Source organism: Sciurus carolinensis, chromosome 7 (assembly GCF_902686445.1).
Source record: "Sciurus carolinensis chromosome 7, mSciCar1.2, whole genome shotgun sequence".
Taxonomy (NCBI): Eukaryota; Metazoa; Chordata; class Mammalia; order Rodentia; family Sciuridae; genus Sciurus; species Sciurus carolinensis.
The window spans coordinates 30,372,908-30,398,297 of record NC_062219.1 but is presented as its reverse complement, the minus strand read 5'-3'; the positions used below and the strand labels follow the sequence as shown (position 1 = coordinate 30,398,297).

Genomic DNA, 25,390 nt, shown 5'->3' with positions numbered 1-25,390 from the left:
TAAAGCTGATAGGTGGTTCAAGAATGGATAAATGAGGCACATTTGGTATTCGACAAACTATAAGTTAAGTTGGGACCTTTTAATGGCTTGTCAGGTTATGAGCCAAGACCTAGGAATACTCTGGTTTTTGTCCCTATGGGGGTCCCTGATTATCTCAGGAGCTTCTAGATTCAAAGAGACACAGAGGCAGGAAAAAGGCATCCAGAATGTCAGCAAGAAGCAATCCCTGCACAGGCTGATTCCAGAGCCAGGACAAGAATTGACAAGAACAGGACTGGCTCCCGTCCTGAGAGCCACCTCCTAGGTGGCTCTCAATGTGCTCCGACTTTCCCTTTAGGGAGCAAGTAGGGTGGGAGGCAGATAGTCAGACTCGGGAACGAGGAGAGACAGCTGCCGGAAGCTGGAATCAAGATGTGGTTTGAGTCTCAGGAATAAGGATGACCTTGGCCTGACCACTTACAAGAGCAAAGATAAGACTGAAGTTGCTGAGGAAAGGGGAGGGGGTGGAGAGAAGGAAAGATGGTAGAATGGGACAAACATCATTACCCTCTGTACAGGTAGATTACACGAATGGTGTGACTCTACATGGTGTACAACCAGAGAAATGAAAAGTTGAACTCCATTTGAGTACAATGAATCAAAATGCATTCTGCCGTCATGTCTAACTAAATAGAATAAACAATAAAAAAGAAAAAAAGATTGAAGCTCCTCCTGCTGACTCTTGGAGTTGGTCCTGGACTAAAGTAATCAAGGTTGAGAAGAGAGGTGGTGAGGAAAGGAGAAGGGAGGGGAGTTGAAAGCTGGGAAGAGGTATAATTCACATCATCACTTGATCCTCAATAGGCTGACTGACATTTCTCAGCATTTGTAAACAAGTCAATATACCTAAAATCCCAAGCAGTTATAAGCTAAGTCTTCCCCCCACAGCTCCCCTCAGTACCCCCACACACAACTAACGCAGCAAATACCCCAGAGCACCAGGAACACCTTATTCCCCTCTGGAGTTAGTGTTGAGTGCCTTCTGTCTGCCAGTGCTGTGCTACAAATGCTTTGAGATTTGAGGGGTAATAACATAAGCCAGGGCCTTTAACATTCCTGTCCAATTGTGGAGGCAGACTACAAACAGATTGTTTCTGCCAGTGAGGAAGATGCTGGGTTCCAGGAGTTCCTGGATTGCATGCCCCTGTAGCGGGTCCCTCACCCGTGTAGAATGGAGCTGAACAAGAGGGAAGAAGCAAAACAAGAGGGACACTTGGTGAAGGACCCAGCACGACGTATGCCTTGGACCATAAATTATCTGCTCCCTCTGGAGCACAACCCAAGACAGGTGTGAGGTTTTCAGAAATCATGAGTTTGAGAGTCTGAGGATCCAGCCCTACCTCTACCCCATACTGTTGGTATGACCTTGAGTGTTCTATTCAACCCATAACCCTCAGTTTTCTCCTTTAATCATTGGGGAATCCAGAAAAATAAGCAACTAGAAATAGCTTTATTAGAAAAAGAATCCATACTTCTAAGAGAATGGACATAAGTAGGGATAATGGACAAGTCATACTTTTTAGTAAAATTGCTCATTATTTTAATGCTTCTTTTTGGATTAGGAAATGATAAGACAACAATTGATAGACTTGACAGTGGAAATGGATTAGTTTCCTCTTCTTGTTCCAAGTTTCCTCTAAAAGTGGTAGCAATTTTACTCTTGTTAGTCATTGTATAGATATATTTAGCCCAACCTATCACATAGGCTTCCTCGAACAAATTTCATAAATATTCAACATCCCCATACATAATGAGGAATAGACAGTTATCATTTAGCCTTGCTGGGTGGTCAGTAGACTAGGAGACCATGTTCATGGTCCCCTCAAAGGCAGAAAATCATGCTGAGTTGTCTTTCAGCTTTGTGGATTTTTTTTACCCATATTTGTAAATGAAAATATATGATTACTGAGGATTCCAAGAATTCAGTCAAGAGGATGACAAAAATCCTATGAAGACAGGACATGATGATCTTGTGGCTTCCTTGTTGTGGTTTCCTACTCAGAAGTCTTCTCTCTTAGTCCACATTGAAAATAGAATCTCTTTGCTAGCCGGTAAAAACATGAGCCACCAAGGTGAGCTTGGGAGTACCTCCTGCCATCAAGATATTCTGGGATGGATGCTAGCACTTCCTTGACCACCCTGGACAGCTGGGTCTCTGCTGCAAGGCAGTGACCACAACAGCTTCCTCATGGGCAAAGATCAGTATTTAACTGTGATGGTTTTGATTTCAGTGAAGAAGTCATGAGAGTCTTTGGCTCCTTCCCTTCCTATCCCAGAATACTTCATCCCCCCAAAAGGCAGGTTCAGCTCTCTGATCAGCCAGCAGTTAGTCCAGACCAAGCCTGACTGTAGCTTCTGAGCCACCCGGTGGATGCGTCCCACATTGCCTGACCATACGGTTGCTGCCAGTCCATATTTAACGTTGTTGGCCCTTCTAATCACTTCCTCTTCGCTATCAAAAGGGACAACACACGTCACCGGACCAAATATCTCCTCCTGCATGCAACAGGACTCATCCTTAATGTCTGTTATCACCGTGGGAAGCATGAAGTAGCCTGCCTGATTCCTGGGGGGCAGGCTCAACCTATCCACCCCCTCACCACACAGGATTTTGGCTCCTTCAGCACAAGCTTTCTTGATGTAACTTCTGACCTGGGCGAGTAACAAACAGTTAGCAAATTCTCACAATTTGGCTTCACACAAATCAGCAGAAAAAAATTCATATTTTCAAATCATCAGAAAGCAATATAAGGTCATTGGTAAGAAACCGGGGTTTTCTTGTCACTTAGCTACTAAACCTTAAAGCAGAGATGTTCCAACCATCATATGGGCATTCAGCGTTCATGCATTGGGGAGGGAAGGAACATATTTAATGTCTGAGTGTCAGATACTCAGATAAGTACTTTACATACACTCCCATTTGATTCTTTCAAAATTCTATCCTCTCTCTTTATCTGTCATTATCCCTATTTGCTGGTGATATATTTGAGCCTCAGAGAGAATACATTGTTCATGAAACTAATAAAAAGTAAAGTTAAATTCAAACTCTGGTATATTTTGTAGTTAAATATATGAAAGAGTATTTTCTTCCTTTTTTTCCCATTATAAATGGGAAGTGAATGATTTGTAAAATTTATAGACCAGAATGTCCTTCAATAGCTGAGCTTCCAGAAAATAATAATTTCTAGTCTCATTACTGATTATACTCTGAAACCACCTCTGAGTAATATAGTATAGCTAACTACGATGGAAAGCAAATGTGCAATAATTTAACCCAGTAACTCCAAGATAATGACATATGAGCTTTCTTGAAAAGAGGCTTAAAGGAGGCTTAGTTCTTGTGTTTTTGTTTCTTTTCAGAGTCTTGATGCTGAGCCATGCTGGCAAGAAAGATGGCGAGGACCTTGCACCTTTGGACCCAATACTGGGTATTTCAAGCTGAGGATTTACAAGTATTCAAGGAAAATGGGCACCTGATTGTGGAGCAATCTTAACTGGAACACAATAGTGCTATCTGAATCATTCTCCCAACTACGACTATGCACCTTCTATGTTCTAGGTGTATTTCTGAGCTCTGAGGACACAGTAGTGAATAAACCTAGCCATGGAGCTTACATTCTAGTCAAGGAACTCCATTTGCATATTAAAATCTAAAGTTTTTAAACCCTATGTCCAGAGACAATTTCCCATAGCTCATAATTTTTCAGAAGTAAACAAAGTATTTTAAAGGCCCAGGTGTGTTATGCTTGTGCTGAGTTTCTCTTCCAAAAACTTTTCTGTAATTTACATGACGGAGGTGTACTTACTTTCTCCAAATGTGCTTTACTTATCAGAGCACCCATGCTGGCTGATGGATCAGAAGGAATGCTGACTTTCCACTTTCTGGTAGCTTCCACAAACCTCTTTAGAAATTCATTATAGATGCTCTTCTGAACAAAGATCCTACTGGTACAGAGACAGATTTCACCCTGCCAAGAATGTGAACAATGACAAGATTGGAGGACGTTCTCCTTCCTGGTAGATCCCCCAGCACTTTCTAGTTCCTAGTTCTAGTGATGTATCAGGCGTAGTCCAGGCAATGGGATCCAGTGGTGAACAAGCCCAGGTCCCCACCATGTAGAGCACACAGTCTCGTAGGAAGACAGACAGAAACACAGGTGAACACATTCCACACAATAGAGCTTCAGGTAGTGATCAAAGCAATAAATGAAAATTAGGCAGAGGAGGAGAATAAAAACTGATAGAGAAGGAGACAGTTATTTTACTAAACCGGGTTGTAGAAGGCAATTGCAAAAAGGAGATATTTGGAGAACGAACTTTTTATTGACATTAAGGAGTTGGATGAAAAAAAGATCTGGAGGAAGGAATTCTAGCAGTCAGCACGGAGGACCTGCTGCGGGAAGGAGCAGGTGTGGGTGTGTGGCAGGAAGGAGTGTGGGGTGAGACTGGGAGCGGAGGCGGGAAGGAGAGGTGATGGTGGGAGTCGAGCACACAGGGTGAACAGGGCAACGTAGTGCACCCTCACAGCTCATACGGAGCTTGCGTTTTAGTCCCGGTATTGTGAAACTGGACGGGTTTGTGCAGAAGAGTGATATGATCATTTTACATTTTAAAATTATCATTCTGACAGCTGTGTAGAAAATAGAAAGGAAGGAAATAGGCGTGGAAACAGTTCAGAGTTATGAGATATTTCAAAGTGCAGATGAGGGAGGTAGCTTGGACCAGAGAGGGATCAATGGAGATGGAGAGAAGTGATAGGAATCTAGTGAGCTCAAGATTCTTACAGAGGTATGGGATCCTAAAAGTGTAGGAGGCAGGCACAGACACCTTGGAGAAGTAATAGGTTGCAGGTTACAGCTTAAAGATAGAACATAGATGCTATAATAACTATAGCATCTATGTGATGAAATAATAACTATTTTCATCACATTTGTATTTGGTCTTCACAAAAATCCTAGGAAACAGAATGCTTCTAGTTATCTTGGTATTTGTACAAAAGTTCATTGTGTAAATTAAAGAGTTAATGTATCAAAATAACCAATTCTTTCTGCAAACAGGATCACAATCTGAACTATCTGCTTATCTAGGTTGGGAAATGACCAAACACCTGGCAGGTTCATCAGCACAAGTGCCCTGTGCCCTATGGGGATAGGATAAAGAGACTTGAGGTTTTACCAAGTCTCCTGTTACTCTGTGCCAGGAAAGCATAGGCAACACAGATCCCTCAGAGGATGACTTTGGAGGAAATGAGAAGAGGACAATATCATTTATTGAGTCTCTGTCATTTGCCAGGCACTGTGTAGAATGCTCCTTACATAATAAGTCTGATGTGTTGACATTCTCATTTTAAAGTTAGGAAATGAAGTTTGGAATCATTGGTGCCCAAGTTCATATAGACATGCTTCCCCCAATAAGACAATCATGTCTAATTAAGAAGGAAGTATGTAATCCATGGGACTCATCACTTAAGTAAAAAAAAAAAAAATCAAACTTTTTTTTCTTCTTCTTTTTTGCCTAAAATCCAACTGTTGCTGAATTGGCCATGATTCTTCTCCCACTGAAACTTTAAAACACCCCCAGGAGGAAGGCTTTCTGGGTGCAGTCAAATCCTAGCATGATTCTGGTAACTGAGCAGCCAGGAATCTACACTTCCAGGCTCAGTACACATTTCCTTTAATACAGAGAATGTGTACTCCTGTCTCATGTCAATTCTCAGTTCATGGAATTTGTCTACCTTTTGCTGTTATCTGGAAATCATCAAAATGTGGGATTCAATTATTCATTTGATATTTACTTATTTTAATGATTAAATCAGTAGTATCATAAAAGGCCTTATCTATTGATCCAAAATTCCTCTTTGCTTCTAGACTTTTTCTCTAGGAACTATGGTAAGTCAAATAATTATCATTATAATTATCTTTAAAATAATAGTTTCCAGGGTTGAGGTGTAGCTCAGTGGAAGGGTGCTTACCTAGCATGCACAAAACCCTGGGCTCAATCCCATGTAACACCAAAATGAGGAGGAGGAGGAGGAGGAGGAGGAAGAAGAGGAAGAAGAAGAAGAAGAAGAAGAAGAAGAAGAAGAAGAAGAAGAAGAAGAAGAAGAAGAAGAAGAAGGTTTTTCACTTTACATTTACAAAATCCTATCTGAAGGCGTTATTATTGCCCAAATGATTCTACAGGTGTAGAAATACAGGTTCAAACGATTTTGTAACATCCAATGTTTCTCCAGTCAAGGAAAATGCAAAACTGTCTCATTCCACTGTTCTTCTATGGAAGTTATGACACTTTAGTAGAGACTTATGTCTCTACTAAAATAAAAATATCTTTTGGAGCAAATCATTTAGTGTTAGCACACATCTGCTAGAACCTATGCAGTATCCTCGGCATTGATACTAAAATTGCTGCACAAACAGGTACTGCTTCCATCTTCACAAAGCTGCTGTACAGTGTTCTTAACCATTTGGGGTGCCAAGACCTTGAAGAATCTAACACTAAAGAGCCCACAAAGAGCCTCGGTTGTGTAATTTCTGGAGATGCAAGATGGCACTGAAGCTCTTCATGACTCCAAGTTGAGACACCAAATTGAGCAATATTACAGACAGTGGTAATACAGTATGGATGCATTTGAGATACTTTTGAGGGAAGAATAAGGTCCACTGGGAATAGGCCATGTGGGCACCGAAAGGAAATAGTGTAAATGTGTGAATAAAAATTGGAGGAGGGTGGAGCAGCAAAATCAATCATTCTGCCCATTACATGATATAAGTTGTGGAATTCAAGAATTGGAGTTGATCGACACTGGAATATCACAATGGACTGATCCTCCTTTCATGGAAGCGACTGGATTTACCTGTTCATTCCTGGGATTTGCACTGTGATAAAACAGATTCAGGTTGACAGCACCATGGGGTGGGGAATACTCAGAGGACATACCTGGTTGGTAAAGCTGGACCTGACAGTTGCTGGAATACACTCGTCCAGGTTGGCATCCTCAAAGATGATGGCAGGATTTTTGCCCCCCAGTTCCAGGGAGAGCTTCTTGCAGAATGGAGCACTCAGCTGGGTGATCCGCTCAGCGGTGGGCTGACTTCCGGTGAAGGAGATCAAGGGCACCTCGGGGTGGGACACCAGGGCCTCACCTACCTTGGGCCCTGTTCCAAACACAATATTGACCACACCTGGTGGAACACCTGGAAACAGCATCAGTGACAGTAATTCTACTGAGTATGTTGAGAACTTAAGGTTACATGAAGACGCTCCTTGAATTTCCAATAGCTTGAATGGGAGGAGCACTTGGCAGGTTTTACAACACTCAGCTTTTATGGCTACCTCCATAAAATAGCCAAGCAAGGACTGGAGAGTCACCTCTGCCTATAGAACCCAGTAGATGGAATTCCTCAGGTGCTTCTAGGTACACACCCTAGGAAATTCCTCCCATAGTAGTGACTACACTTTAGGGACTGTAGATGCACATATATTCTCAGGTAGGTCAAGCTCAATGAGGGAGCAGTGCCCTGTTCCAATGTGATATCTAGGAGTCGAAGTGTAGGGGGAAAACGTTAAGTAGAGGAAAGTATGAATCTGCAAAGAAGATTGACTACCTTGGCCAGGGAAATAGGGGAAATTTCCCAGGGTGGGTGAGGTTTGGGTTGGAGGTCCTGTGCCCCATGGTTTTTGAACAGAGCCCCTGCACTCTAAAACCAACTTACAAGTACAAAGAGCACCCCAAAATAGATGTCCCAATCTTTTCTATCACAGGATCCTATTGCCCTGAATCTACATGTGTGTGTTTATGTGTTTTCTGGATTTACTGATATATGCCTGTCCACCACCAGAAGATGCGCTCACTAAGGGTAGAAATGGTACCTGGTTTCTGTTCTCTGTTGTATCCCTAGTTGGTCACATAGAACTAACGCTGGAAAGAACTCACATTAATTGGGTGTTTATTGTGGGCCAGTCATTGTTATTAGTGATTTACAGTAGCTCCCCATATCTGTGGATTTATTTTCTGTGGTTTCAATAATCAACTCACAGTGACTCTCTGAAAATATTATTTGTCTTTATTGCTGTTATGGTTTGATATGAGGTGTCCCCCAAAAGCTCCCATGTGAAACAATGCAGGAAGATTCAGAGGAGAAATGTTTGGATTGTAAGAGTCTTAACCCAGTCAGTGATTTGGTAGTGGTAGGGTGTGGCTGGAGGAGGTGGGAATTGGGGTGTGGCTGTGGGATATATGTTTTGTATCTGGAGAGTGGAGTCTCTCTCTGCTTCCTGATCACTGTGATGTGAGCTGCTTCCCTCTGCCACCCTTTCCTGCCATGATGTTCAGCCTCACCTAGAGCCCCAAGGAATGGAGCCAGCCTTCTATGGACTAAGACTAAGAGCTCTGAAATTGTGAGCCCTTAATCTTTTCCTCTTCTGTAATTGTCCTGGTCAGATCTTTTAGTCACAGCAGTGAAAATGCTGACTAATACAACAACTTTAAGAGGGAGAGAGACCATATTCACATACCTTTATCATAGTATGTTGTTACAATTGTTCTACTTTTCTTACTAGTTATTTATCTCTTACTGTGACTAATTTGTAAATTAAACTTTTCAAAGATATGTCTGTATAGGGAAAAACTCAATATATAGGGCCCAATACTATGCATGGTTTCAGGCATCCACTGGGGGTCCTGGAGCATATTCTCCACTGATAAGGGGGGACTAGTGTACCATTTTTAGAACTCACAGCAACCCTATAAGGCATTTGGTATTATCTTCACTTCACAAATGAGAAAATTGAGGCAAAGTAAGGTTTAATAATGAGTAAACAGCCAAACTGTCCAGAACAGGTTAATAAATAATTGCTCAATAAATGGATGAGTGAATGAATGCTTAAAGTCCAGTATCCAAATTAGAAATGGCTTGCAAATACAGGGAGCTTTGTGTGCAGAAAAGAACTTGCATTTGATCATGTCATATCTAGAAATTCTTAGGGTCTGCTGGGAGGTAGCTAAATTGAACCCATTTTTTTAGGAGACCACAGTAGGTGCAGAAGTCCTCCATCCTAAAGCTTCTGGCCCTGCCTGCTCCTAGTCTCCTTCCCTTGCCCCTCGTAAGGCATTCTCTCCTCAACAGAAACACACCCTCGTGAATTCAAACCAACACTTCAAGAATCTGCACTTAATGTATAAATAATTTCACAATGATGATCACATCATCCAGGACACCCTCCCACAGAGCCACCACCTAAGTCTGATCACCTTCAGGGGACAATAGAGGCCGTGTCCACAGAAAACCCTAAGGTAAGAAGTTTCAGTGCCATGAGAGTACCTGTCAGAGCCTCCCGTCTAACAGCCTTGCCTTTCCCCTCAGTGTGTGCACCTGTCGAATCTAGCTCAGGTCAGTTCTGGATCCCAGGTCCTTGCCAGAGGTGTGCCTGGCACCACATGAAAGCCCCTGGGCACCTTGTTGGGGCAAAGAGTCAGGAAGGAGAACAAATGATGGGGAGAAAACAGAGTCAAATTTCCCACATTTCTTCTTCATCCAATATGGGCCATGTGTGTGGCTGGATCAGGGAGTGGGACAGGAAGGGGGACTGAAGGAAAAAGTGACTTGAATCATTTCTCCTGCATAGGGCAGCATTTTACCAGAGGGTGAGAGGAAACACAGGAGCACCACATATGTCTCACCACGGGAGAGTGAGCTCATTTCAGCAGCCCGATGGCCTTCCATGAGCAGTATTAACCTTCTGATTCTGCTTCTATAGCGCCCATGTTCATGTGTTAAGCGGTATCTGCTGGCCATGATTTCTCAGGACCATTTTGCCACTTGATCCAGACATTTGTGAAACTTTTATATAGATATTTGCCTTTGAACCCTTAAAAGATTCTGATTATAAGAGAAGGAAAGCAGTTAAACGGGAAGATATTCAGCAAAATTCAGGCGAGGTGACTAATAGGCAAGTTGGAAACATAGGAACAGACAAGAATGAAGCTTCTCAAATACCCAGGATTGGCAGGGAGACAAGAAGAAGAACTTTAAATTTAAATAGAGCTGGGGGAAAGAAAAAAAAAAAGTGGAAATGGCTCAAAACCTCCAGGGGACTCTCCAGGAATGAGGGCAAACATTTGGTACCCCCAAGAAGAAAATGAATACTCCAGACTCCCAAAGAGGTACTTACAGTTCTACGCCCAGGACTAGAGGAGCTAGCTCTTTAAAATACAGAATATGTTAGCAGTTCATTTTCACTTTTTCCCCTTACACTCTTAAAAGTTCCTCCTGCATTACTGTAAAGTAGGATTTCATGGCTGTGATTTGAATGTCCTCCAAATCCTAGTGGAGAAACCAAGAGTTTAGAGAGGTACGATTTGATCAGCACCTCTCGGTACTTTTCAGGGAAGGAAAACTGGGCAAAGGTAGTCCAGGAAGGAAGGAGAAGGGCTGCCTTGGCATAACAGGACTTCTGGTTCACAAGAAAGATGGGTGCTGTGCAAACAGATGGAAATGGAAAGCTCTCCTGCAGACCAGGCTCTAGGGAGAGTGGTGAGGGAAGAAGACTCACTGTAGATCAAGATGTCTGGTTTCAGGGGAGTGCTCAGGGAAACAGGGCTTCTCGCCCCTCCATGTACCTCCTCCCCTATGAGATCAAAGTAGAGTAGCAATACTTTGGATCTGGAATGTCCCCAAAGGTCCCTGTGTTGCTAGGCCCCAGTCAGTGGTACTGCTGGGAGGTGGTGTAACTGTTAAGAGGTGGAGCTGGTGGGAGGAAGTTAAGTCATTAGAAGAGTGCCCTAGAAGGGAATATGGGGACCCCAGTCCCTCTTCTTCCTCTTTCTTTGCTTCCTGCTCACCATGAGATGAACTGTTTCTTCCACCGTGTGCTCCCACCATAATGTGCTATCTCACCACAGGCCCAAAAGCAATGGAGCCAACTGACCATGAAACTCCAAAACTCTGAGCCAAAATAAACCTTTCTTGTTTTTAGGTTGATTTATCTCAGGTATTTGTTATAGCAACAGAGAGCTTACAGAGCTCCAATCCTGAACCCTTCTAGGAACCTACAATCACTGGCTGTGAAGAAATATTCTGCAAGTTTGCATACACCAAAGACTCCATTTTGCAAAGGATGGCATGAGAATGGTGGTCTCTTCTGTAAGGAAAGACTGACACATTCTGGGACATCAGAGAGGTAGACACATTCAAGTCATACACTTCCCCAGAGGACTAGGGCTTCCATAGACATCACCCAATGACCTAGGTTGGGAGGCCTCATTCCTCTGTAGGATACTAGCATCATATGGCCCAATGCCTTGCTCTGAACAGGTTCAGTTTTAACCTATCATTAGAATCCTAGAGAGATGACTAAATTTTACTGGAACCTAATGTGTATGTTTTTGTTTCAAGAGCAAAGGTATCCAGAAAAAAGAGGGAGATAGGCTGGTACCCAGTGCCCATTTTGTAAATATGGGAGAACCCAGCAGTACCTTCTCTGTGTGCTGCAAGTCAGTGAACACAGCAGAAGGTGACATAGCCAAAAATATGATGGTACATCCATACATCATCCCACCCTGACTGTGGTGGACACAAACCCAGAGACCTAATAGCAAGGGGCCTTCTCACTTGTTACCTGCAGTGCTTCCTGTCCATGACTTCCAAACCCCGGTTCAGCGTCAGGCTGTTTGTGTGGAGTTGTAACCCAGAACAAATCCAGGATTGCACTCTGAATATGGCCATTAAACTACTAGCAGAAACAGGGCAAGGAGTGAGTACATTTTGTACTGTGAGATAAGCATAAGCTTTGGAGGGTCAGGGGTAGAATAGCATAGTTTGTTTAAAAACCTCATGGGTTAGGTAATGCATGAATATTGAGAAGTGAAATGATTATAAGAGTTCTAACCTCATCAATGAATTAATCCATTTGATAATAATTCATAAAATGGATTAAGAATTTGAATGGATTACTGGGTAGCAATTCCAGGCAGGTGGAGCATGGCTGGAGAAAGTAGGTCTCAGGAGGTGTGCTCTTGGGAATTGTCTTGTCCCTGGTCTCTCACATGTGCACACTGTCCCTCCCTCTCTCCTTCCAGGCTGCAGTGAGCTGAGCAGCTTTCCTTCACCACACCCTTCCACCATGATGTTCTGCCTCACCTTGGGTCCAGAGCAATGGAGTCGGTCTCTGAAACTGAACCCAAACCTTTCTTTGTCTCCATTGTTCTTGTTGGGTATTTGAATCACACTAATGAAAAACTGACTAACACAGGAGCAAATGTGTGAGCCTTGAGGTGAGAGGCCACAGCCTATCAGCTTCTGAGTATTGATCCCAAATCAAGGAAAGCCAAAGGATGTATATTTGAATCCTTTGGAAATGGCTGTGTCTATAAGCTATTGTATACAACTTATAGGAATAAGCAATCTTCTCATTTTCATCAAGATTAACTTGTGGCTTAAACCTAAGACTAAAATTTACTGTTGAGGACACTCTAGAGCGAGCTGGTGTCTTTGATTAGATCAGAACTCATTAAGCTTGCGATGCTGCTATATGTTCATTACACTTCTAGTCACTACCTTGTGAGGTGGCACAGTAGCAGTTGAATAGAGGAATAGTGTGCGAATGCCCTACTGTGGATAAAAGGGATTTCTCAGGAAAGGATCAGGGAGACAAATCCTGAAGATGTCTCTGGGCTGGATATTGCTGCCGAGTGGGAGATCTGTATATAACTTTGCTCCTCCCCTAAATTTGCCCCAACACCTAATTACCTGCTTTATTCAGGAGTTTGCACAACATCCACGCTGTCACTGAAGTTAGCTCACTGGGCTTTGCTATCACAGTGTTCCCAGCAGCGATGGCCGGAGCTATCTTCCAGGTCAGCAAGTAGAGGGGCAAATTCCAAGGGCTGATCAGACCCGCTAAAGGACAAGAACAGAAGCACTTCCATGGTGACATGCCCCTGACCAGACAAGGTTACTAACTGAGAACCCCTTTGTGCTGCATGAAACTTACCCTTAAAAATCCCAAACTTGGCTTATTTGTAGGTAACTTCAAGTAAATTAATCTAAAATTTATTATACACAACTGTGCCTTTTAAAACAGTTTTCACATTTCTTGATGGTTCACAATTATAATTATGAACAACAATGTAAGCCCTAGGGCTACAAGGCTGTCACCAATCTATGGCTTAACAGTTTCAGAATGTAATGCATTTTGAGATTTATAAACTGGGCTTTACTTTTTAAAAAAGTTTCTCCCTTCTCATTACTAAGCTGTTCAGTTGCTATTTATTCTAACAAGTTTCTCTACCTCTGTTTCCAATATGTTGTGGATTGACACGTAATATCTCAAGCTTTCTAGAATTATTTGTAAAGTAGGAACGAAATGGTTCTGAATGGTCCTGGTAGGGGCCCTCCTGTCAGTAAAGCCAAACAACTTTCATGCATAGATCATGAAATCCATCTAAACTGTTTAGAATATTCTTAAATAAAAGTTCTCTCTAGATTCTCACTTGTATCCTGACCCAACAGATTTCCTGGATAAGTAACAAACCCGACATTCAGAGTGTGTCTCCACGCAATGTTCTAAAATTGTCCAGGTTCTCAAACACAAGACTTAACAAATACAAAGCCTCCATCATGTCTAAGGAAATGGATTCCTTCATTTTAAGCTCTGCCCTCAAACCTGTGCTATGAAAGTAAGTGTATATTTTATAGTATTAAATTTCCCATTGAGGAAAAAAAAATCTGTTCTTTAGGGGATAACAGAGTATTTTTTCAGCAAAAATTTTTAGTGTACTTCTTAGGAGGCAGTTATACATATCCACAATGCCCTAAAAATGTGATTTCCAAAAAGTTCAAAGAATCAAAATAGTAAAATGTGCAGGCATTGAATGTTCGCACCAATCGACAGTTAAAAGAGCAAATACAGGAAGCAAAGATCATTTCAATAAAGAGTTAGAGATATTGAAAAAAAAACAAGCAGAAATCCTTGAAATGAAGGAAACAATAAACCAAATTAAGAACTCCATAGAAAGCATAACCAATAGGATGGAACACCTGGAAGACAGAACCTCAGATATTGAAGACAAAATATTTAACCTTGAAAACAAAGTTGAACAAACAGAGAAGATGGTAAGAAATCATGAACAGAATCTCCAAGAACTATGGAATATCATGAAAAGGCCAAATTTAAAATTATTGGGATTGAGGAAGGCTTAGAGAAACAAACCAAAGGAATGAACAATCTATTCAATGAAATAATATCAGAAAATTTCCCAAATCTGAAGAATGAAATGGAAAATCAAGTTCAAGAGGCTTATAGGACTCCAAATACACAAAATTACAACAGACCCACACCAAAGCACATTATAATGAAAATACCGAACATACAAAATAAAGACAGAATTTTAAAGTCTGTGAGAGAAAAGAACCAAATTACATTCAGGGGGAAACCAATACGGATATCAGCAGATTTTTCAATCCAGACCCTAAAAGCTAGACGGGACTGGAGCAACATTTTTCAAGCCCTGAAAGAAAATGGATGCCAACCAAGAATCTTATGCCCAGCAAAACTTACCATCAAATTTGACGATGAAATAAAATCCTTCCATGATAAACAAAAGCTAAAAGAATTTACAAAAAGAAAGCCAGCATTACAGAACATTCTCAGCAAAATATTCCATGAAGAAGAGATGAAAAACAAAGAAGCAAATCAGCAAAGGGAGGAATTATCCTAAAGGAATTGTCAAATAAAGGAGGAACCAAGTCGTGTAAAAAATAAATAAATAAATAAATAAAATTTTAAAGATGAACCAAATGACTGGGAATACAAATCATATCTCAATAATAACCCTGAATGTTAATGGCCTGAATTCATCAATCAAAAGACATAGACTGGCAGATTGGATTAAAAAGAAAGATCCAACAATATGTTGCCTGCAAGAGACTCACCTCATAGAAAAAGATACCCATAGACTAAAGGTGAGAGGATGGGGAAAAACATACCATGCACATGGACTCAGCAAAAAAGCTGGAGTATCCATCCTCATTTTCAGATAATGTGGATTTCAAACCAAAGTTGGTCAGAAGGGATAAAGAAGGACATTTCATACTGCTTAAGGGAAGCATAAATCAGCAAGACATAACAATCATAAACATCTATGCCCCAAACAGTGGCTCATCCATGTATGTCAAACAAATCCTTCTCAATTTCAGAAACCAAATAGATCATAACACAATAATACTAGGTGATTTTAACACACCTCTCTCACCACTGGACAGATCTTCCAAACAAAAATTGAACAAAGAAACCATAGATCTCAATAACACAATCAATAATTTAGACTTAACAGACATTTATAGAATATACCATCCAACCAAGAGCAAATGCACTTTCTTCTCAGCAGCACATGGATCCTTCTCTAAAATAGACCATATATTATGTCACAAAGCTAATGTTAGCAAATACAAGAAGGTAGAGACACTACCTTCTGATAGAATACAGATCATAATGGATTGAAGTTAGAAATAAATGAAAGAGTAAAAAACAGAAACTACTCCAACACCTGGAGATTAAACAATATGCTATTATATGATGAATGGATAACAGAAGATATTAGGAAGGAAATTTTAAAACTCTCAGAGGTAAATGAGAACAAAGAAACATCATATCAAAATCTTTGGGACACTATGAAAGCAGTACTTAGAGGAAAATTTATTTCATGTAGCGCATTCAATAAAGAAGTAAAACTCAACAAATAAACGACCTAACACTACAGCTCAAAGCCCTAGAAAAAGAAGAACAGACTAAAAGTAGTAGAAGACAGGAAATATTTAAACTCAGAGCTGAAATCAACGAAATTGAAACAAAAGAAACAATACAAAAAATTGACAAAATAAATAGTTGGTTCTTCGAAAAAATAAACAAAATTCATAAACCCTTAGCCACATTAACAAAGAGAAGACCAGAGAAAACCCAAATCACTAAAATTCGGAATGAACAAGGTAATATCACAACAGACATGACTGAAATACAAAACATAATTAGAAGCTATTTTGAAAATCTATACTCCAACAAAATAGAAAATTTCGAAGACATCAACAGGTTTCTAGAGACATATGAATTGCCTAAACTGAACGAGGAGGACATACACAATTTAAATAGACCAATTTCAAGTAATGAAATAGAAGAAGTCATCAAAAGCCTACCAACAAAGAAAAGTCCAGGACCAGATGGGTTCTCAGCCAAGTTCTACAAAACCTTTAAAGAAGAGCTCATTCCAATACTCCTCAAAGTATTCCATAAAATAGAAGAGGAGGGAACCCTCCCAAACTCATTCTATGAAGCCAATATCACCCTGATACCTAAACCAGACAGAGACACATCGAGGAAAGAAAATTTCAGACCAATATCCTTAATGAACATCGACGCAAAAATTCTCAACAAAATTTTAGCAAATCGCATACAAAAACATATTAAAAAGATAGTGCACCACGATCAAGTGGGTTTCATTCCAGGGATGCAAGGTTGGTTCAACATCAGGAAATCAATAAATGTAATTCACCATATCAACAGACTTAAAGTTAAGAATCACATGATTATTTCAATAGATGCAGAAAAAGCATTTGATAAAATACAGCACCCCTTCATGCTCAAAACACTAGAAAAAGTAGGGATAGTGGGAACATTCCTTAACATTGTAAAGGCCATCTATGCTATGCCCATGGCTAATATCATTCTAAATGGTGAAAAACTGAAAGCATTCCCCCTAAAAACTGGAACAAGTCAGGGATGCCCTCTTTCACCACTTCTATTCAACATCGTCCTTGAAACTCTAGCCAGAGCAATTAGACAGACCAAAGAAATTAAAGGGATACAAATAGGAAAAGAAGAACTCAAACTATCCCTATTTGCTGATGATATGATTATATACTTAGAGGAACCAGGAAATTCCACCAGAAAACTTTTAGAACTCATAAGTGAATTCAGTAAAGTAGCGGGATATAAGATCAATGCACATAAATCTAATGCATTTTTATACATAAGTGATGAATCTTTGGAAAGAATAATTAGGAAAACTACCCCATTCACAATAGCATCGAAAAAAATAAAATACTTGGGAATCAATCTCACAAAAGAGGTGAAAGACCTCTACAATGAGAACTACAGAACACTAAAGAAAGAAATTAAAGAAAACCTTAGACGATGGAAAGATCTCCCATGTTCTTGGATAGGAATAATTAACATTGTCAAAATGGCCATACTACCTAAAGTGCTATACAGATTCAATACAATTCCAATTAAAATCCCAATGATGTACCTTACAGAAATAGAGCAAGAAATTATGAAATTCATCTGGAAGAATAAGAAACCCAGAATAGGTAAAGCAATCCTTAGCAGAAAGAGTGAAGCAGCGGGTATCGCAATACCAGATCTTCAACTCTACTACAAAGCAATAGTAACAAAAACGTCATGGTATTGGTACCAAAATAGAAAGGTGGATCAATGGTACAGAATAGAGGACACGGACACAAACCCAAATAAATACAATTTTCTCATACTAGACAAAGGGGCCAAAAATATGCAATGGAGAAAAGATAGCCTCTTCAACAAATGATGCTGGGAGAATTGGAAATCCATATGCAACAGAATGAAACTAAACCCATATCTCTCACCATGCACGAAACTCAACTCAAAATGGATCAAGGACCTCGAAATCAGACCAGAGACCCTGCAGATTATAGAAGATAAAGTAGGTCCAGAGCTTCAACATGTCGGCTTAGGACCAGAGTTCCTCAACAGGACTCCCATAGCACAAGAAATAAAAGCAAGAATCAATAACTGGGATAGATTCAAACTAAAAAGCTTTCTCTCAGCAAAGGAAACTATCAGCAATGCGAAGAAAGAATCTACGGAGTGGGAGAAAATCTTTGCCAATCATACTTCAGATAGAGCACTAATCTCCAGAATCTATAAAGAACTCAAAAAACTCTACACCAAGAATGCAAATAATCCAATCAACAAATGGCCTAAGGAAATGAACAGACACTTCACAGAAGAAGATCTACAAGCAATCAACAAACATATGAAAAAATGTTCAACATCTCTAGTAATAAGAGAAATGCAAATCAAAACTACCCTAAGATTCCATCTCACCCCAAATAGAATGGCGATTATCAAGAATACAAGGAACAACAGGTGTTGGTGAGGATGTGGACAGAAAGGTACACTCATACATTGCTGGTGGGGCTGCAAATTAGTGCAGCCACTCTGGAAAGCAGTGTGGAGATTCCTTAGAAAACTTGGAATGGAACCACCATTTGACCCAGCTATCCCACTCCTTGGCCTATACCCAAAGGACTTAAAATCAGCATATTACAGAGATACAGCCACATCAATGTTCATAGCTGCTCAATTCACAATAGCCAGATTGTGGAACCAACCTAGATGTCCTTCAATTGATGTATGGATAAAGAAACTGTGGTATATATATACAATGGAATATTACTCAGCCATAAAGAATGATAAAATTATGGCATTTGCATGCAAATGGATGAAATTGGAGAATATCATGCTAAGTGAGATAAGCCAATCTCAAAAAACCAAAGGACAAATGATATCGCTAATAAGTGGATGATGACACATAATGGGGGGTCGGAGGGGTTAGTGTTAGTGTTAGAGTTAGGGTTAGGGAGGGTGGCAAGAATGGAGGAAGGAAGGACTGTATAGAGGGAAAAGAGAGGTGGGATGGGTGGGGGGAAGGGAAAAATAACAGAATGAATCAAACAACATTACCCTATATAAATTTATGATTACACAAATGGTATGCCTTTACACCATGTACAAACAGAGAAACAACATGTATCCCATTTGTTTACAATAAAAAAATAGTAAAATGCCTCATTTTTTCTTTAATACTCATAAAATATAACTAGAAAAATTTCTTTTCAGATGAAACAGTGTCATCTAGTGGACATGCCTAGTCATTGCAGACATTTAGATGTTTCTTCAAAGATCAAGAGAAAGAACTGAGTAGAGGAAGTAGAGCAATCTCAGCCAAGGATTATTAATTAAATCAATTCATAAGTGTGGTCATTATCTAAGTGTCCTAGACGTATGATTTATTTAATTCATATAATTATTAAAATATGTAAAGATAAACTATTATCCCAGGTTTTCAGAGAAGATAATGAAGCACACAGAATTCTTCGGTCTAAACCATCGCACTCTCTGGGTTAGTTGGTTGGTTGTTGTTGTTGTCTAATCATTGGTGGCAAAAAAAATCCTGGCATGTGACTTACTCTAAGCATTATTCTTTTCCCTGTAATTTTCCAAAATAATGTTCCAGGAGTATGTAGGGAATTTGACACAAAGAGAATAAATCAGAAATTGATTTTTAAGGCCAACAAATTTTCAGAAAAAGAAGAAATTGGCTCCTTCTTTTTCCTTAGTCCATTCCTTGAGATTAAGGCTACAGAATTTTCTGAGCTCCTCTGTGCATGATCGTGATGCAGGCTTTCCCACCAGCACCTACCGATTCCCACTGGGGTCCTCACAGTGTAGTGCAGACAGCCCAGATAGTCCATCTGTGTGCTCTCTGTCGTGTTGTGCAGGGAGGAGGAAGCAAAGAACCGGAAGTTCTGCACAGAACGGGGAATGTCTATGGTTCTTGCCATAGTCAGGGTTTTCCCTGTAGGGAGGAAAAGCACTGCCAGGGTGTTCCACGTGGAGTAAGCAGAGACCTCTGTCCATCAACTGTCCCCACACCATTTCCCAACTCACACTGCGCTGGCCACAGTTCCTTCCAGCCTGGGAGGCATTCCTTGACCACGGTTGGGTTAAAATCATGAAATCATTAGGTATGAGTTTATAAAATAAGGGGAGGGGGCAGAGTGGAATCAGATCACTTTGCTTTATGGACTGAACATTTCATAGCTCTCATCAGGAATTTGTCAGATGCTACCGCTTCACCCACACAGGGTCTTACCAGTCCAAATTACCAGGCTTTGTAAGTGTTGTGAAGGGGTTGAGATAATGGGTGTTGAGATAGCTGTGTTTGCACATCACATACAAACACGTGAGTTATATAAAATGTCCTCCTAACACATGGTGGTCATCAGAAGGATTAATAGGAACATTCCAGCTATGAATGATGTGTGACACTTGCTCACCTGTCACATGACCATCCCTGTCCTGGCTCCTGGATGGAGCAGAAGGAGAAGTGTGAGCTCACTGGGACTGCATGAGCTCACCTAGGAGCAGAGTCTCCTTGCCTCACTGGAGGGCTATAAGAAGCACCTACCAGATACGAATAATGACAAGAATCCTGAACTCCATCAATTACATTTAAGTGGCAAGAGACCATCTGACAAACTGAACAAGGGTATTAATGGTCAATATTGGGTAACGTATTGCTGTTTTTATAAGCATTTAGTATGAGACCTCTACACGCAAATTCCAGCTCTGTTAGACAGAAATGGCTCTCACCTTGATCTTTAGATTCTGCCTGGGCCAAGTCCTCCAGGGACTGTTCCAGCAAGTCTGCCAGCCGGTTCAGGACCTGGGAGCGCTCATGGGGGCTGCAGGACGACCAGCTGGGAAAGGCCTCTCTGGCAGCCTCCACTGCAGCCTCAATCTTTGAGCAGCAAACAGAAGAGGGAAGAGGGAAGAGAGCCAGTTTAAAGCTGTTGCTCCTGAGGGACCGGAGGAATCCAGAATCCATGGGTCCCTACATAATTGATGTCTGTTATCCAACATATCCCAATGCTGGGCTACCACATGTGGGTGACACAGGGGTTAATGCCACCAGCAAAATGGACACCACAAAAACAAAGCAAAACCCTCCATCTCGACCGAGGGAGCTAGAATGCAGCAATCGGTTAATGAGAAAGAAGCTGTTTGAATCTCAGCAGATGTGCGATGTCAATCACTTTTTTGAATATTGAATGGGAGGAGAAATTTACTACAGATGTATAGAATCTCTAAAGCTCTTAATCCAGCTCTAATGTTTTATAGTCTAAAGTTCTATATGACATCCTATCCTTGGGATGTCATTGGCCCCTGGAATGACTAATCCTAGTCAGGTGCTTCTTACAGCAGTGGCAGAGGTGGACACAGAACCTACCCAGGCTGTGGAAGGCCATGGCTTGTAGATGGCATGCTCCTACCCCATTAGTCATTTATTGAATAATTTTATAACTAAAAGAATATGACTAAATATACAAATTATTTCATTTAGCTCCCCTTAACATTCTTTGCCCTGAGTATTTTTATGCCCATTTTATAGATGAAGGAAGCAAAGCATAGAAAGTTCAATTAACTTTCCAGAGGTCACACAGCTAATAAATGCAGTATCAGGATTCAAATCCAGATCTTTTTGGTTCTCAAAACCAGAAGTTGATTTACTATGGCATAACCACTGTGCCTACCCCTGCCCAAAGTCCAGTGCCCAGTGGAAAGGGTCTGTGTTGGAGAGGAGGGGATCTAGGGTTGAACAGAAATCTTAGGGATCTAGTTCTGGAGCTATGTCCCCAAAGAAACAAATGATGAGGTATATGTATAGCCAACTCATGACCAAAATGTGATGCAGCAGAATGAATCTTGGAGTGCTTTTCTGCTTCTGCCTTTCTTCTCACTCAGGCAATGTCTAAGCAATGCCTTCTCCAGACAAAACAAATCTGTAGTCCATGGGCCACCCCTTCCTCCGCACATGCGTGAAGAAAAGTCACTTCCACCTTCCTTCCACCACTGGGCCCAGCTCAGCCTCAGAACACTTCTTCACAGGCTTCAGACTCTCTTAGGTCATGTGATCTGACCATCCAGACTTCTGATCTAGGCCCCTCATGAAGAACCCTGCCAATGGCTCCCTTGTTCAGATGAGCTGAAGTAAGGCATGCGATTATCAAGGGGATTGGGGTCTTAGCTCAGGGGTACAGTGCTCGCCTGGCCTGTGTGCAGCCCTGGCACAACAACACCAAAGATTAAGATTCTCATCGTCCATAGAAATTTGCTTGAGGATGGTAGCCTGACCTCCAAAACTGAATCTCTAATGTGGCCTGCAGGCAGGATGAAGGAAGGGAGGTGGGCTTTGGTGACTCCCACCTCAAGCTGAGCCATGGAGAATCCACTGCCAGCCAACCAGAGGGACTTCATTCCTACAGTTGATCGAGTACAAATCTGATCTTTAACATTTAGAAAATTCAAGTCCACTCATGTTTTCTAAATTGTCTTGTGTCACGTGATTTGTTTGTATAATATAGATAGCATATTAGTCTACTATATACAATAATATTACCCTAAACTAATACTTAGAATACTACATGCCAAGCACCAAGGGCTTTACATGGATTAGCCATCCAATCCTCGGAAAAACCCTACAAAGTAGGAATCATTATTATTCCCATTTCATTGATGGGGAAACTGAGGCATAAAGAGGCTCAGCTGTAAGTCAAGACCACAGACAGCAAGCAGTGGAGCTGGTGTTTGCAGCCAGGCAGTTTGACTCTGGCCTGTGCTTCCAGCTGCAATCCCATAACGCAAATGGCCTACAACAAATGTGTGCATGTGTATATCTGAGCACACACACAAGCACATACTACCGACCTAAGCATCAGACAACAAAGTGTTAGCATTCTGCCCTCTGAACATAAGGACGATAACGGAGCCTAATTTCTAGGTTGTTACAACTCTCTCCTTGGGACAATCCTGGTAAGGCAGCTTGGTGAAGGTAAAGCACATAACTAAAGCTGAATGAAGAACCCCTATTAGGAGCACTGGTAGGATTTGCTGTGAGCAACTATTTGGGAAATTTATCATGGAGTTTGTACAGTCACCATTTTTTTCAAGCCAGGAAAAGAAAGTGGGATTTATGGAATCAAATAGGATACTTGTGAGTTGGATTCATGGAAATAAAAAATATTTATTACTGTAATAGCAACCACTATTTTCAGTTTTGTTCTATTTTCTGAAAAGGTATTAACTGTAAGCTGCAGAAAATATCCAACCTGAATTTGGCAGATATGCATTTTTAACTTCACTTTGGAAAACACTGTGAAACAAGGAGGAGTGGAAAAGACTAGATTTCCCACAGTTATCTTGGGTCATTTGAAACAAACAAAATTGCAGATTATAGTTTAACCAACAAACTAGCCAATACTTGCCAACATTAATCCACGAGTCTAAAGGTTTTGTTAATGCGAGACAGACTTGAAATGTTCACAAAAAAAGATAACTGAGTTCTTCAAAGAAATCTGCATACAAAGGTTATAATTTTAATTTAAATAATCTAGTTCTTAAAAATAAATCAGACTCTATTATGGTTTAAAAGAGTATACATACACCAGTCATGTTTATCACCCCAGATATATTTACATTCTCAGTGCAGTGACTGAAAACTACTCTAACATATCTCAGATATTTTATAAAATTCCCAAAGTAAAATCAATTCATCAGAAGAAGAAAAGAAAGAGGGAGTAAAGGAAGGAAGGAGTAAAGACAGGGAGGAAGGGAAAGAAAGAGAGCATATATGCCACTAAGTTCAGAGTTTAAAGGTTTTTTTAAATGCTAAATCTAACTTCAAAAATATATGAAAATTAGATTTAAGTTTCCTTATTCAAATTATTGCATTATCCCAAGAATTTTGAAGATATGAGGAGTAATTAATGTTGCTGTTGTTTGTTTTAGTGAACTGACACTTTTTTTTTTTTTTTAAGAAATCCATGGATCTACTGGTAAATTTAGGTAACACTTGGTAGAGAAAAGATGCATTTAATAATAGTTGGTACAAGTAATACTTCACTCTATAGTTAGGGGATGTCTGAGAATTTTTAAACATAATAAAAATAAAAACTGCACCCACAGCTGTTAGGTTGGCTAGAAAAACCACTTTCTTCTGAATGTAGTAACCTTCTGCATGTAGTAAGTCTTCTGAATGTGGTAACTTGCAATTTGTTCTGCGTCTCACACCTGCCCAGTTACAAGAGAAACTTTAGTGTCTTCCTTCTGCTTTATAATCCTTCTCTTTTAGAAAATGAAGCGATTCATAATTTGCCAACATATTAAATACATTTTGGTTTTCTCTAAGTGAACAGACTCACCTCTTCTTTTCCACTGTTTGGCACTTTGCAATACACTTCTCCTGTTGACGGATCATAAGAATCTATATATGAGTGACAAGGTAAAAATTTTCCATCAATGAAGTTTTCCAGCATCAAAAGTTCCCTGGTTCCAGACATAATGAGGAAAAGCACTGCCTTTCCCTTTCGCTGAGTTGTCCCCAACTTTGCCCCTAATGCTGAGTTGTCCTCCCCTTTTCCAGTTCCAATGTCCTATATCCAGTATCCCAAAAGCCAATCAGGAAAGTGGGAGGAGACTCAACACCCTCAGAGAGCATTCCAGCCTCTCAACTAAAACAGCTCTCAAATATTCCACAGACTTCCAGCACATGAAGAGAAATGTATAACAGAGTTAAACTATCATCAACTTGCATGATCACTTCCCCTACAGTCGTTCAAAGGCATCTGTATATGATTTTATTCAATTCACACAGTAAATGGTTCATTGCTCATGATTAAGTGCCAAAACATGAAGCAAGTCCTTTTCATGGATTTCCTCACTTATTCTACACAATAATCTTCCCTGAAATGAATTAATATCATGACTTCCTCTCTTTTTGACAAAGAAACTGAGCTTCTTCAGAGAAGAAGAGGTGTCCCAGGTCACAGAGCAGGGAATGAACCATGGAGCGGTGGTCTTCAAATCAGGTGCTCCTACCTCAACACCTCACTACTCTCACCCACAGAGGTGAGTAAAGACAGACACCCTCTTTCCATTGCTCATCAAGTTTGGTTGTTTTTTGCTGTTTTGTTTTTGTTTTGCTTTTTTGATTTTCATTTTGGCTGCCTTCCTCTCTGAAAAGCTCTCTCTCCACCCCCAACCAGTGCTGCAGCAGCAGCTCAGGTCTTCCCAGATGTGCCATGGAAATGAACGCAAGCCCCAGAGTGTATGACGCATAGCAAACCAGGCATTGGTGTCCAATTCTACAAACTGAGAAGAGAAAAGGTAAACAAAAGCTATAAACAAGCAACTCATAGCCAAGGGATCGTGACTGGCTAACAGTGTATTAGTGGATGCTCAGCCTCATTGATAATCAAGGAACTTCAAAGAGGTGTCCTTCTGGATCATCAGACTCTAGTGCATTTTTCAAGGTGGACATCCACTTTGTGGGGTATGTGGAGAAGCACAGGCATTGCCACTCCATTGATTGGGGTTCACAGAACACTATGAGGTGGGAACTAGTTGACAGTGTCAACATGCAAATATGTCTGCTTTTTGTCTAGCCATTTCCCTTCGTGGAATCACCCCTACAGAATAA

General features: G+C 40.7%; 1 protein-coding gene across 2 annotated transcripts; it reads right to left on the bottom strand.

The window, feature by feature from the left end:
- Positions 1 to 1,468: 1,468 nt before the first annotated feature.
- On the bottom strand, positions 1,469 to 24,309 carry Aldh8a1 (aldehyde dehydrogenase 8 family member A1). 2 transcript variants are annotated; one of them, XM_047559764.1, is made up of 7 exons: positions 24,114 to 24,309; positions 20,506 to 20,653; positions 19,553 to 19,708; positions 12,786 to 12,935; positions 6,976 to 7,232; positions 3,846 to 4,007; positions 1,469 to 2,691 (listed from the first exon to the last, which is right to left on the bottom strand). In XM_047559764.1, exons 1-7 carry the CDS (start codon positions 24,249 to 24,251, stop codon positions 2,239 to 2,241), a joined length of 1,464 nt encoding a protein of 487 aa, XP_047415720.1. In that variant the 5' UTR covers positions 24,252 to 24,309; the 3' UTR covers positions 1,469 to 2,238. The 2 variants fall into 2 exon arrangements, with proteins under 2 accessions (XP_047415720.1, XP_047415721.1); XM_047559765.1 differs by lacking the exon at positions 19,553 to 19,708.
- Positions 24,310 to 25,390: the final 1,081 nt, after the last annotated feature.

Bases quoted from the DNA above. Each gene is read 5' to 3' on its own strand.
- Aldh8a1 (XM_047559764.1), bottom strand. From the start codon at position 24,251: ATGTCTGGAACCAGGGAACTTTTGATGCTGGAAAACTTCATTGATGGA. The intron at 20,654-24,113 runs GTGAGTCTGTTC...TGCTGCTCAAAG, and splicing joins CAAACAGTGGAAAAGAAGAG to ATTGAGGCTGCAGTGGAGGC. The intron at 12,936-19,552 runs GTAGGTGCTGGT...CTTGTCCTTTAG, and splicing joins GAGGACCCCAGTGGGAATCG to CGGGTCTGATCAGCCCTTGG.